Genomic DNA, 10454 nt, shown 5'->3' with positions numbered 1-10454 from the left:
AAAAAATTCAAAATGGAACTACCATGTGATCCAGGAATCCCACTTCTAGGTATATACCCAAAGGAAATGAAATCCACTATCTTGCAAAGATATCTGCCTACCACCACCACCCCCCCCCATTCACTGCAGCACTATTTACAATAGCCAAGACATGGAAGCAACCTAAGTGTCCATCCATAGACGAATGGATAAAGAAGAAGATGTGACGTGATACAGACACACACGCGTGCATGCACACACACACACATGCACACACACGCACACACACACATTCTAAAAAAGCCAAACTCATAAAAATAGAGTAGCTGGTAGTTGCCAGGGACAGGAGGTGGGAGAAATGGGTGATGGCGGTCAAAGGGTATGAACTTCCAGCTGTAAGATGAATAAGTTCCAGGGGTCTAATGTACAGCATAGTGACCGTAGTTAACAATACCATGTTATATACTTGAGAGGTGCTGAGTGTAGATCTTAAAAATTCTCACCACATCCAAAAAAAAAAAAAGAGTAATGGATGTGTTAACTAATGTTATTGTGGCGATCACTTTGCAACATATACACATGTCAAATCATCACACTGTACACTTTAAACCTATATGATGTCATATGTCAATTGTCTTTCAATCAAGCTAGAAAGTTGTGCATAAATTCACAATCACCTAGGTCAAATAGTACTTTGATTTGTCCCAGAATCGATCTCCCTCTGGCGTTCTAGGTAGCCCTTTCACATTAGGACTTCAGAATCTGGTATACTTGCTGCATCACAGTCTTACATAAATACATGTTTCTATTTTGTTGCTGCTTCTCTAATAGTATGCAACAGTTTTACTGCCCTTTGAGACTCCAGCAAAATGCAGGACTGATGTTTTGGGGCAATATCAACAATGAGTCCAAGCCCTCTGTTTTGTACAAGCAATTTGAATTTTTGGTCTCTACATTTGCCATTGGCAAAATGCAGCTGCTAATTTTCTAGCCACGTGTACACAATTGTAACCCTGCCCTGCGTTCCGGACACAGCTGAGGGACCCCTCCTTCACCACTGGAAACTTCTGGCAAATCAACAATTTCATGATTTCACTGTGAATGCCTTCTTCAAGATTATTTATAAAGATCCTTACAAATAGGTCCAAACTCTCATCCCTGGAGAATCTGTTCTTTAAACCTCCCCATCCTGACAAGGGCTCATCTATCCTGCCCTTTGTTTGCTATTTCTAGGCTAATTCCCTGACCACTTCTATTCCCTAACCACCTACTCTCTCCCCAAACTGGGCTGTAATGATTAATTTTTTATTAGCCCTTAGAATGGAATACTATCAAAGGACTATGTAAATATTTATTACACTGAAAAGTTCTAATACATTTTAGAAATGGTTTTGCCTTGCAGAAACCAGGTTCCCATATATTTGGGTATATAATTAAAGATAATACAAACTTGTCCAATCTGAAAGCAACAGTCAGTAAAACCTAATTCTAGCATCCTTTCTAGATAACTTATCAGATTCATAGCTGGAATCCATACAACCACAGTAGGATGGAGTCATCATTTTGGGCAACATTTTCAATTTCATTTTTAAAATTATTTTCTGATTAAAATCACATGTTCACTGTACAAATTACATGCTCATTGGAGAAATTTTGAAAACACACAAAATATATAAAAAATAAAATGAAAATCACCTGAAGTTCAATCAACCAAAGAAAATTATTATAAACATTTTGGCATATTTAATTTTTTTTCATAAGTTTCATATTAATATTTGGATGACAGTGCATGCATTCTTTGGTAACCTCTGTTCACTATATCACTCACTCACTCACTCACTCATTTGTTTGTTTGTTTGTTTATTGAGAGAGAGAGTGTGAGTGGGGGAGAGGAGCAGGGAAGAGAAGGGCAGAGGGAGAGGGAGAGAGAGAATCTTAAGCAGGCTCCATACCCAGCGCAGAGCCTAATCTCACGACCCTGAGATCATGACCTGAGCTAAAATCAAGAGTCGGATGCTTAACTGACTAAGCCACCCAGGTACTCCTCAATAATTTTTTTATTATTATGTTAATCAACATGCATTACATCATTAGTTTTTGATATAGTGTTCCATGATTCATTGTTCGCATATAACACCCAGTCCTCAATTTTTTTAAATTTTTTATTGCTATGTTAATCACCATACATTACATCATTAGTTTTTGATGTAGTGTTCCATGATTCATTGTTTGCGTATAACACCCAGTCCTCAATTTTTTTAAATTTTTTATTGCTATGTTAATCACCATACATTACATCATTAGTTTTTGATGTACTGTTCCATGATTCATTGTTTGTGCATAACACTCAGTGCTCCATGCAGAACGTGACCTCTTTAATACCGATCACCAGGCTAACCCATCCTCCCACCCCCCTCCCCTCTAGAACCCTCAGTTTGTTTTTCAGAGTCCATTGTCTCTCATGGTTCTTCTCCCCCTCCGATTTCCCCCCCTTCATTCTTCCCTTCCTGCTATCTTCTTCTTTTTTTTTTTTCTTAACATATATTGCATTATTTGTTTCAGAGGTACAGATCTGTGATTCAACAGTCTTGCACAATTCACAGCACTCACCATAGCACATACCCTCCCCAGTGTCTATCACCCAGCCACCCCATCCCTCCCACTCACCCCCCACTCCAGCAAATTTTTTTAAAATGACAATGGCTACATAACATTCCAACATATAAAGATTCACTATAATGTATTTACTCATTCTCCAACTGCTGGACATTAGGTTGCTGTAATGCTTTCACTTTTACAGATTATATTTTGATGAAGAGTCCTGCACTGTTGCACATGAATCCTTGTCTATATCTCCACACTGGGTCACTCTAAGGGGGAAGAGATGTGGGGTGCGGTCCCTATGCAATCCATCAGATGGCACCGCTGGCTGGGGTGGTTTCATTCACGCCCACAGACCTCACATTCCTACCTGAGGGAGTTTGCACAATTAATGTAGCACTTCATTAGGTAGTTTTATGGGGCTCTATAACTGTTTTACGTGCATAAATTAACCTCCACCAAGACCCTGAGCTCCACGAAGCCAGGGCTGCTAAATAAGGCGAGGCTTTTACAAGTCATTTTAATTTCTTCCTTGTTTCATGCTTATTTAATGTTACTCTCAATTTTTTATTAGTTTTTTTAAAATTTCTCTATAGTCAACTGCAGCTGGCAAAGGAACTACTCTGGGAGAAGCAATCAAGAGCAATGCTTATGGGGAAAACTCGGTAAGAGGGTCACAGGACAATGCCACCAGCTCAAGGCAAACTCGCGCCGCCCCCACCCACGTCAGCTGTGCATCTTTCTCGCTGATGCCCCCAAACCACCCACCTCTCTGCCCCTGCACTTCCTTTCACCCCACTTTCCTGTCTCTGTGATGCCATAGCTCTAAATATCCCGTTTTCCTAGCTCTAGAAGTCAGCAGTCAATAAAGGAAAAAAATCCAAAATAACAGAATTCACATTGAGATGGGAATAAATTACAGCCTGAACCTCCAACTCTCTGCGAGCACGTGCATTTTTAATGGATCACTTTCGGATTCAAACGAATCTGTTGTTTGTAACCTTCCTGCTAGTTTACAAAATGGACTGTACGGTGACAGATGGTAACTAGACTTCTTGCAGTGGTCACTTTGAGGTGTATGCAAATATCAAATCATTACCTGAAACTAATATATATCAATTTTACCTCAATTAAAACAACAACAACAACAAAAGTGGAGACAATCGGGTAACATGACTGGGTTGTCAGGAGGCAGGGAGGATGAAGTGCTAGAAGGGAGGACACAAAATTCTCCTCTCTCCGATCCCTTACGGTCTATTCCACTAGATGATTTATAACCATGATGCTCATGTTGATGACATGGCAACCCAGTGACAGAATTCTCTTGCCATGCTCCCCACGGGTTTATCCGTCTAGACTCTAGTCGAACTGAAATGCTACCACGCTCATTTGTTACCTGATAGAGTCATCAGTCCAAATTTAGAATTTTCTCATGGCATTTTCCATTTGCATGAAAATACTGCATGTTTTTAGAGAAATCTCTTCCCCTCCTCCCCTGGCCATCTTAGAGTACCTGCACCACGCTGTTCCCGGCAGCGATGGTGGCCCTTCTCCACATCCGCCTCCGGGTGGACACCTCACTGAACAGCTGGGCCAGCTTGCGCTCCATCTCAGCCTGAAACACTTCATTCTGGAGCTGCTTCTCGACAACGCCCAGGAGAACTGCATTTACAAAATGAAACACACGCAGGCCCCAAAACAAGTTAGCAGTGGAGGAAAAGTGAGTGTGTGTAGAAGACAAAATTAATGTAGGACTCCTATGAAGTGCCCATCCCTAGGGAGGAGACATTAAGAGGAGGAAAAAGTGAACATGAACGGGGTCATGGGGAGCCAGGAAGTGCTGCTCAGGGGTCTTATTTACAGTTCCAAGCTCTGTTACACAGACTGGTGGCCAGAAGTCCCAGGAACTCAGCAGCATAGAAGCTTTGGAGCTAAGAACTCCCACACAAGAGCAAATATTTTATCCATCCTTAATTTAAAACTTCTGGAAATGCTCTGAGTTCTTATCTTATCTAGACTCAAGACTTAGATGCATAAACTGACCCGAGATAAGGGTGCCCGTCTTAAAACATCTGTGGTAAACAAGATTATCAAACAGATAATGGGCTTGTTAGCATATCCTCAGAGAAAAACCCCTGAGCTTTTCAGCCAGAACTGGCCCAAATCTGCTGAGACAGGACCATGGACAAGTCTCTGAAGTGCTGTGAAAATGGTCTGGAACATGGGGCCACTGTACCAGGCAAAGAGGTGGAGCCCTTACATGGGGAGCTGTATGTGAAGCAAGGAGAACTTGCAGGGTCTGAGAAGCCACAGACGGTGATCATTATACGGCACACATCCTCCCCATGACCACTTACTTACCCAGCCGCTCACACGCTGGGCACACAGTGAGTGTGTCACTATCTCTTATTCTTTGATTACCCGATGAGAAAGCCTTTATCCACAATGCCATAGCTATAAATATCTGACCCAGGCCCACAAGACTTTTTAAAAAACCTTCTTATTTGCTCACCGAGCTACCTTATTCATCCTCATAAAACCAAACAAATAAGGCTCTTTAGAAAACAAAAAAAGAGAGAGAGAGAGATCCTTGCTTTGGAACTCCATCCTGTTCTGGATCAGAAGACTCAGTTCTTCTTAGACCTTCCCCTGGACTTGATGTATGCATTTTAAAGAAAGCCAATCCTTTTTGTGCCATAACTCAGTGGGACACATTCCCACAGCTGAATCTGAATTCCCTTCTCATTCATTCTTTGCCGAGAATTTAAGGGACATGATGCCCTGAATTTAGGACTCAGAAACAAGAAAGTCGGCATCATGCTCGATACACCCGCCCAGACTTTTTATTCCTACAGTTCCCAAAACATTATGTAAGTCAGACATACCTGTTCGCACCCAGGAGGACTTCAACAACTGAGATAAGTTCAGCTGCGGGTACTGGAAGGCTATAAAAAGGAAAGGAGGGAAACCCGTGAAAACATGTTCGCACCCATCAGGAAGGTAAAGTCTAGGGAGTACCCGGTAAGTCACAGTACTTCGCCTTTCTTATACCTTTTAGCACAAAATGTGTTAGAACAAAATGCCAGACTGGTGTGAAGGCACGGACAATATGCAGTTTCTGAGCACAAGAGTCTCCAGAAGAAAGGCGGAGAAAAAGAAGTAAAAGGCTGGTTCGAGTGTCACCAAGTGACAGAGCCCGGCTGCCCGCCCGCCTGCAAGTTCCCCTTGAAATCTCATTGTTCCAGAGCAATGAGATTTCACACTGTGCTCCCCAGGGCCCTAGGGTTTCCCAGCAATGACTCCGGGTAAAGTGACCCTATGTCCTGGCATGGCTCGTACAGTCCCGGGGTACCCCTGATGTCCAGCATACTATTTTACCCATACCTGCACTGCACAGAATGAATAGGCGCTATTTGTAAAGAACAATTTTTATCCCTGCCCATATACTTTGGCATCTGACAAGTTATCCTTTTTCATTTAATTAACTGCACGCTAAAACACATAAAAGTCATTAGACCATTTGGCTGTTCCATTTTTGAAAAAGAATTTGATGTTTAATAATGCAATATATGTTAAGGAAAAAAAAAAGAAGAAGAAGATAGCAGGAGGGGAAGAATGAAGGGGGGAAATCGGAGGGGTAGACGAACCATGGGAGATGATGGACTCTGAAAAACAAACTGAGGGTTCTAGAGGGGAGGGTGATGGGAGGATGGGTTAGCCTGGTGATGGGTATTGAGGAGGGCACGTTCTGCATGGAGCACTGGGTGTTATGCACAAACAATGAATCATGGAACACTACATCTAAAACCAATGATGTAATGTATGGGGATTAACATAACAATTTAAAAAAAAAAGAATTTGATGTTTTTTTGGCCTGATTTCAACCCTGGGATCTACTGTTTTTTGAAGTAAATGTTTTCCCCACCCCCACCCCGCTCCATTTGCACCGTGATTCTAATCGCTTCAGCCAGGAAGAAAGGTTTTGTTTGTTTTATTTTTCTTTTTTTAGTTTTATGCGTGCATGCAGTAAAATATACTCTTTCTGGTGTACAGCTTTATGGCTTTTGACAAATGCACAAAGTTGCATAACCACCACCACATTAAAGATACAGAACAGGCTCATCAGCCCCCAGAAGTTGCCTTCTGCTACTCTTCTGCAGTCTAGCCTTCCTCCCACCCATCTCCCGGGCAACCACAGGTCTGTTCTCTATGCCTCTGGTTTTACCTTTTCCAGAACTTGTGTAGGCTTTACCAGTGCCCTTTACTCTCATAGGACAATAATAAAACAAGGCCAGTGGGTGAGGAGGGCTCTGGAGGCCCACCCTGAACTGACTCTGAGATGCTCCGATTTTATCTGATTTATACTCTGGACTTCAGCCAAATATTTCAAAAGAGGCCCAAGCAATGAAAATACCTGCGGCCACTTTCCCAGCACTTTGCGAGAGAGCCGTACTCACGTTCGGCGATCTGGAGCACTGGGTACCCCAGGTAGAAACTGAACTCCACCACGCTCAAGTTTCTGAGCAGCTGGCTCACTTCTGTCCCATTCAAAAACCCCTGCGTGCCCCTGACGGCAAAGACAATATTCACCGGGCCCCGCCGAGGAGCTGGCCTTGAAGCACCCATGGTGATATTCAAGATCTAAAAAGAAGGAAGGTGGGATAAGCTTCCAAAAGAAAGCAAAACACTGAGCTAAAAGCCGATGATTTCTCTCTCACAATTTCTCTCATTGATTTTTTTTTTTTTTGCTAAAAGGAGGTAACGTTTTTCAAAGGAACGAACTAGCTCCACAACCTGGTTCCCGTCTGCAATACTTAAAATTCTCAGTTTACTGAAAATGTTTTTCCCATGAAGTGATGAACTGAACACATGTATTTATAGTCCCTCCGCGCCCCTCCCACCCCAAATCCCCCTGAAATAATAAGCTGAACAAAGGGGAGTAAATCTACAACAGCTCTGAGAATGGAAGAAAATCAGAGATTTCTGTCAAATTCCTGGAAGATGGAGAGAGGATGGGTTCATAATGATATAAACCAGAACTGAGGGAACTGAGACCCAAATCATACACAGGCACGGAGCGCAGGGGCAGAGAGCCGGTTCCCCCAGGGCCCCGGGAGAACTCTGCAGGAACGGACACCAGAGGAGGCCATGAACAGCAATCAGTACAATTAATCAATGCCTGTATACCAAAGAGCTGAGCTGATTCTCCCTCTTCTTCCCTTCTAATTGCCACAGGCAAGGCAACACAGAAGTGCCGGCCAAGCCACATCTGCACCCTGACCTGCCCAAAGAACCGCTCCCTAAGGAAAAGGAGCTCCCCGTCAGAGCAGGCTAACAGACTGTGTGGGTTTGGCCCCTAAGAAGGAGGGTAGAGACTTCTATCCACCAGAGCACACAAGAGACAGAGAAGGAAAGAAAATGAAAGAAAGGGCAGCTTTGCTGCAAAAAGTACACTGAAGCACTCCATCCCCAGAAATCCTTATCCTGCACTGGGGCAGGGGTCCCAGGCTGCCCCACCATCCTCATCCTCTGCCTGGGACCCAGTGCTCCAGGGAATCGTCCCATCGGGAGACAGGGCAGATATAGACACAGACACCACAGCTGAATGGGAGAGCTGGCCAAAATTAACAACCTGCTTCTTCACTCCTAACAGCGACTAACCAAAGGTCTCCAAATATTTACGGAAAACTAGGAGCCCGAACGCCAAGGACCAAGATCAACAGAGAACAATGGCTGCAGAGAAAACAGAGACAACGTGGAAACCGGAAGGCAACTTTTAACAAATGCTCATTAATGTCCTCGGAGACTTCCTAGGTGATTTTGCATCATCATTCAAAATAATCCTGCATCTTTGTAGGAGAAATCACCATGAAAAAAGGAGCCAAGAACAACAAACAAATGACAGCTGAGAGCAAATTCAGCAGAGGGACTGAAAAACATGATGGACAGAGCTGAAGACGAAATTAATGACTCAGAGGACAAAGTTTAGGAATTTAAAAAGAGATGGTATTATAAGAAAACATAAGAATTATGAAACGTGGCTCCAAGTTTACAAAAATTTAATATAAATTCTAGAAAGAGAGAACAAAGGATACGGAGAAAAAATATCAAAGAAATATAACAACATCAGGGGTTTCCATACAATACACACAAAGCCTGTTCATTCCTGAGTGGCTAGATTCTGTTTTTAGAGTGAAGCACTGCATTTCGTGGTACCTCATAACATGAAACACCGTGTACTGAGGCACTCCCCCATTGGGTATTTAGGTTGATACCGTTCCTTCTTAGAACATTCTTGTGTTTCCGGCATATGTTCATCTCTGTCCAGCTCACCACACCTGAGCTCCGTGGTCATCCTACTGCTCCGTAATCTTCAAATACGCCTAGCCTATTCACACTACGTGAACTCGGTGCCCCGGAAAGAGATTGACCTCGATTCATGTGAACTGAACTTCTTCCATGAGAGGAAGAGTTAATCGTGGCCTCAACAAACATGTGAAACAAGTTCCTCTTTAAAGGACAAAGCACCGGGGCGCCTGGGTGGCTCAGTCGTTAAGCGTCTGTCTTCCCAGGGTCCTGGGATCGAGTCCCGCATCGGGCTCCCTGCTTGGCGGGGAGTCTGCTTCTCCCTCTCCCACTCCCCCTGCTTGTGTTCCCTCTCTTGCTGTGTCTCTTTCTGTCGAATAAATAAAATCTTTAAAAAAAAAAAAAAAAAAAAAAGGACAAAGCACCTTGTTCTGCATTCAGTGCTATTCTCACCTGCACGGTGAAGTTATGCGTCCCCTGGTGGTGTTTTCTCACTTCAGAAAGAGCTATCATCAGGCCTTTCTCGATGCGCTGGGTGAAGTTGCAGAAGCTGGTATCCACACTCTGAGGCACGAACTGAAGAACTAGAAGGAGGACAGCAATCACAGGCCCATGAACCAGGCACTGGTTTAGGACTGAGGAATGAGGAGGCAAAAAATACTATCTAACTCAAAAAACGCCTCCATAGCATGGGATTAGGTACTGAGAGGTAGTATTTAGCGGTCTCCTAGTAGGGAAACGGAGAAAACCAACTCTGCCCCAAATGAATACATACAACGTGAAGGTGACTTGTATCTTTTAAAATGGAAAAAGATAACAATGGGAGCATCAAAAGATGCAAGTGACTGAAACATTTCAAGTATGAAATGTGAAAATACTCTCAACTCCTCAAAAAACACTGTGGGGGGATAGATGGAACAATGGGAACATATTCAACTGTGGATATGTGTGTGTGAGTGTATTCAATAATCTTCATCTCTTAGAGGCATGAGCTGAAATACTTATGGGTGAGATGACATGATGCCGTATCAAAATAATGTGGGAGGAGGGCACGTAGGTATGTATCACAAGACAGACTAGGAGGTGAAAATTGTTGAAGCCGTACGATGAGTACATGGAGGCTCATTCAACTATTCTGTGCCCTTTTGTACATGCTAGAAGTCTTCTGTAATTATAAAGGCTTTTTTTAATTTAAATGAATTGTTTAAAATCCTCCCCCAATTTTTTAACAATGTAAAAAATAAAATAAAATTTTATTTACAAATCAATCAAAACAACTATGCTCGGTTTTCTCACCCGTGTGAACTTGGAACCTGGACTCTGGCACAAGGAAGGAAGGTTTCACAGCCAGGATTAAAGGAGTTTGGTCACGTACAAGTTTACTGTTTATAAGTACATTTATGACTGATATTGCCGTGTAAACGAAAGGCCCCGATGTTACCAGGAAAGTGAAGTCAGCGAATAGTTCATAAACCTATGAAAATTTACAAAAACACAAAAGACAGTAATTATCAAATTTGAGAGGGCTGTAACTCAAAATTAAAGGAAGCTGCATGAAGTAGAAAAAC

The 10454-nt window shown here is 42.8% G+C and overlaps 1 protein-coding gene across 1 annotated transcript in view; it reads right to left on the bottom strand.

Moving 5' to 3' along the window:
* Positions 1-10454, bottom strand: part of KIAA1549 (KIAA1549 ortholog) — a 139453-nt gene that overhangs the window by 69031 nt on the left and 59968 nt on the right. The window contains exons 4-8 of the mRNA XM_081800905.1: positions 10183-10360; positions 9340-9470; positions 7038-7221; positions 5466-5525; positions 4094-4242 (exon numbers count right to left, since the gene is read on the bottom strand). Coding sequence (XP_081657031.1) covers positions 4094-4242; positions 5466-5525; positions 7038-7221; positions 9340-9470; positions 10183-10360 — 702 coding nt within the window. The remainder of the gene's footprint in view (positions 1-4093; positions 4243-5465; positions 5526-7037; positions 7222-9339; positions 9471-10182; positions 10361-10454) is intronic.

The sequence above is a fragment of the Leptonychotes weddellii genome, chromosome 12 (genome assembly GCF_054177405.1).
Source record: "Leptonychotes weddellii isolate Sample4059 chromosome 12, ASM5417740v2, whole genome shotgun sequence".
NCBI lineage: Eukaryota > Metazoa > Chordata > Mammalia > Carnivora > Phocidae > Leptonychotes > Leptonychotes weddellii.
This window is presented reverse-complemented; position numbering and strand designations above follow the sequence as displayed.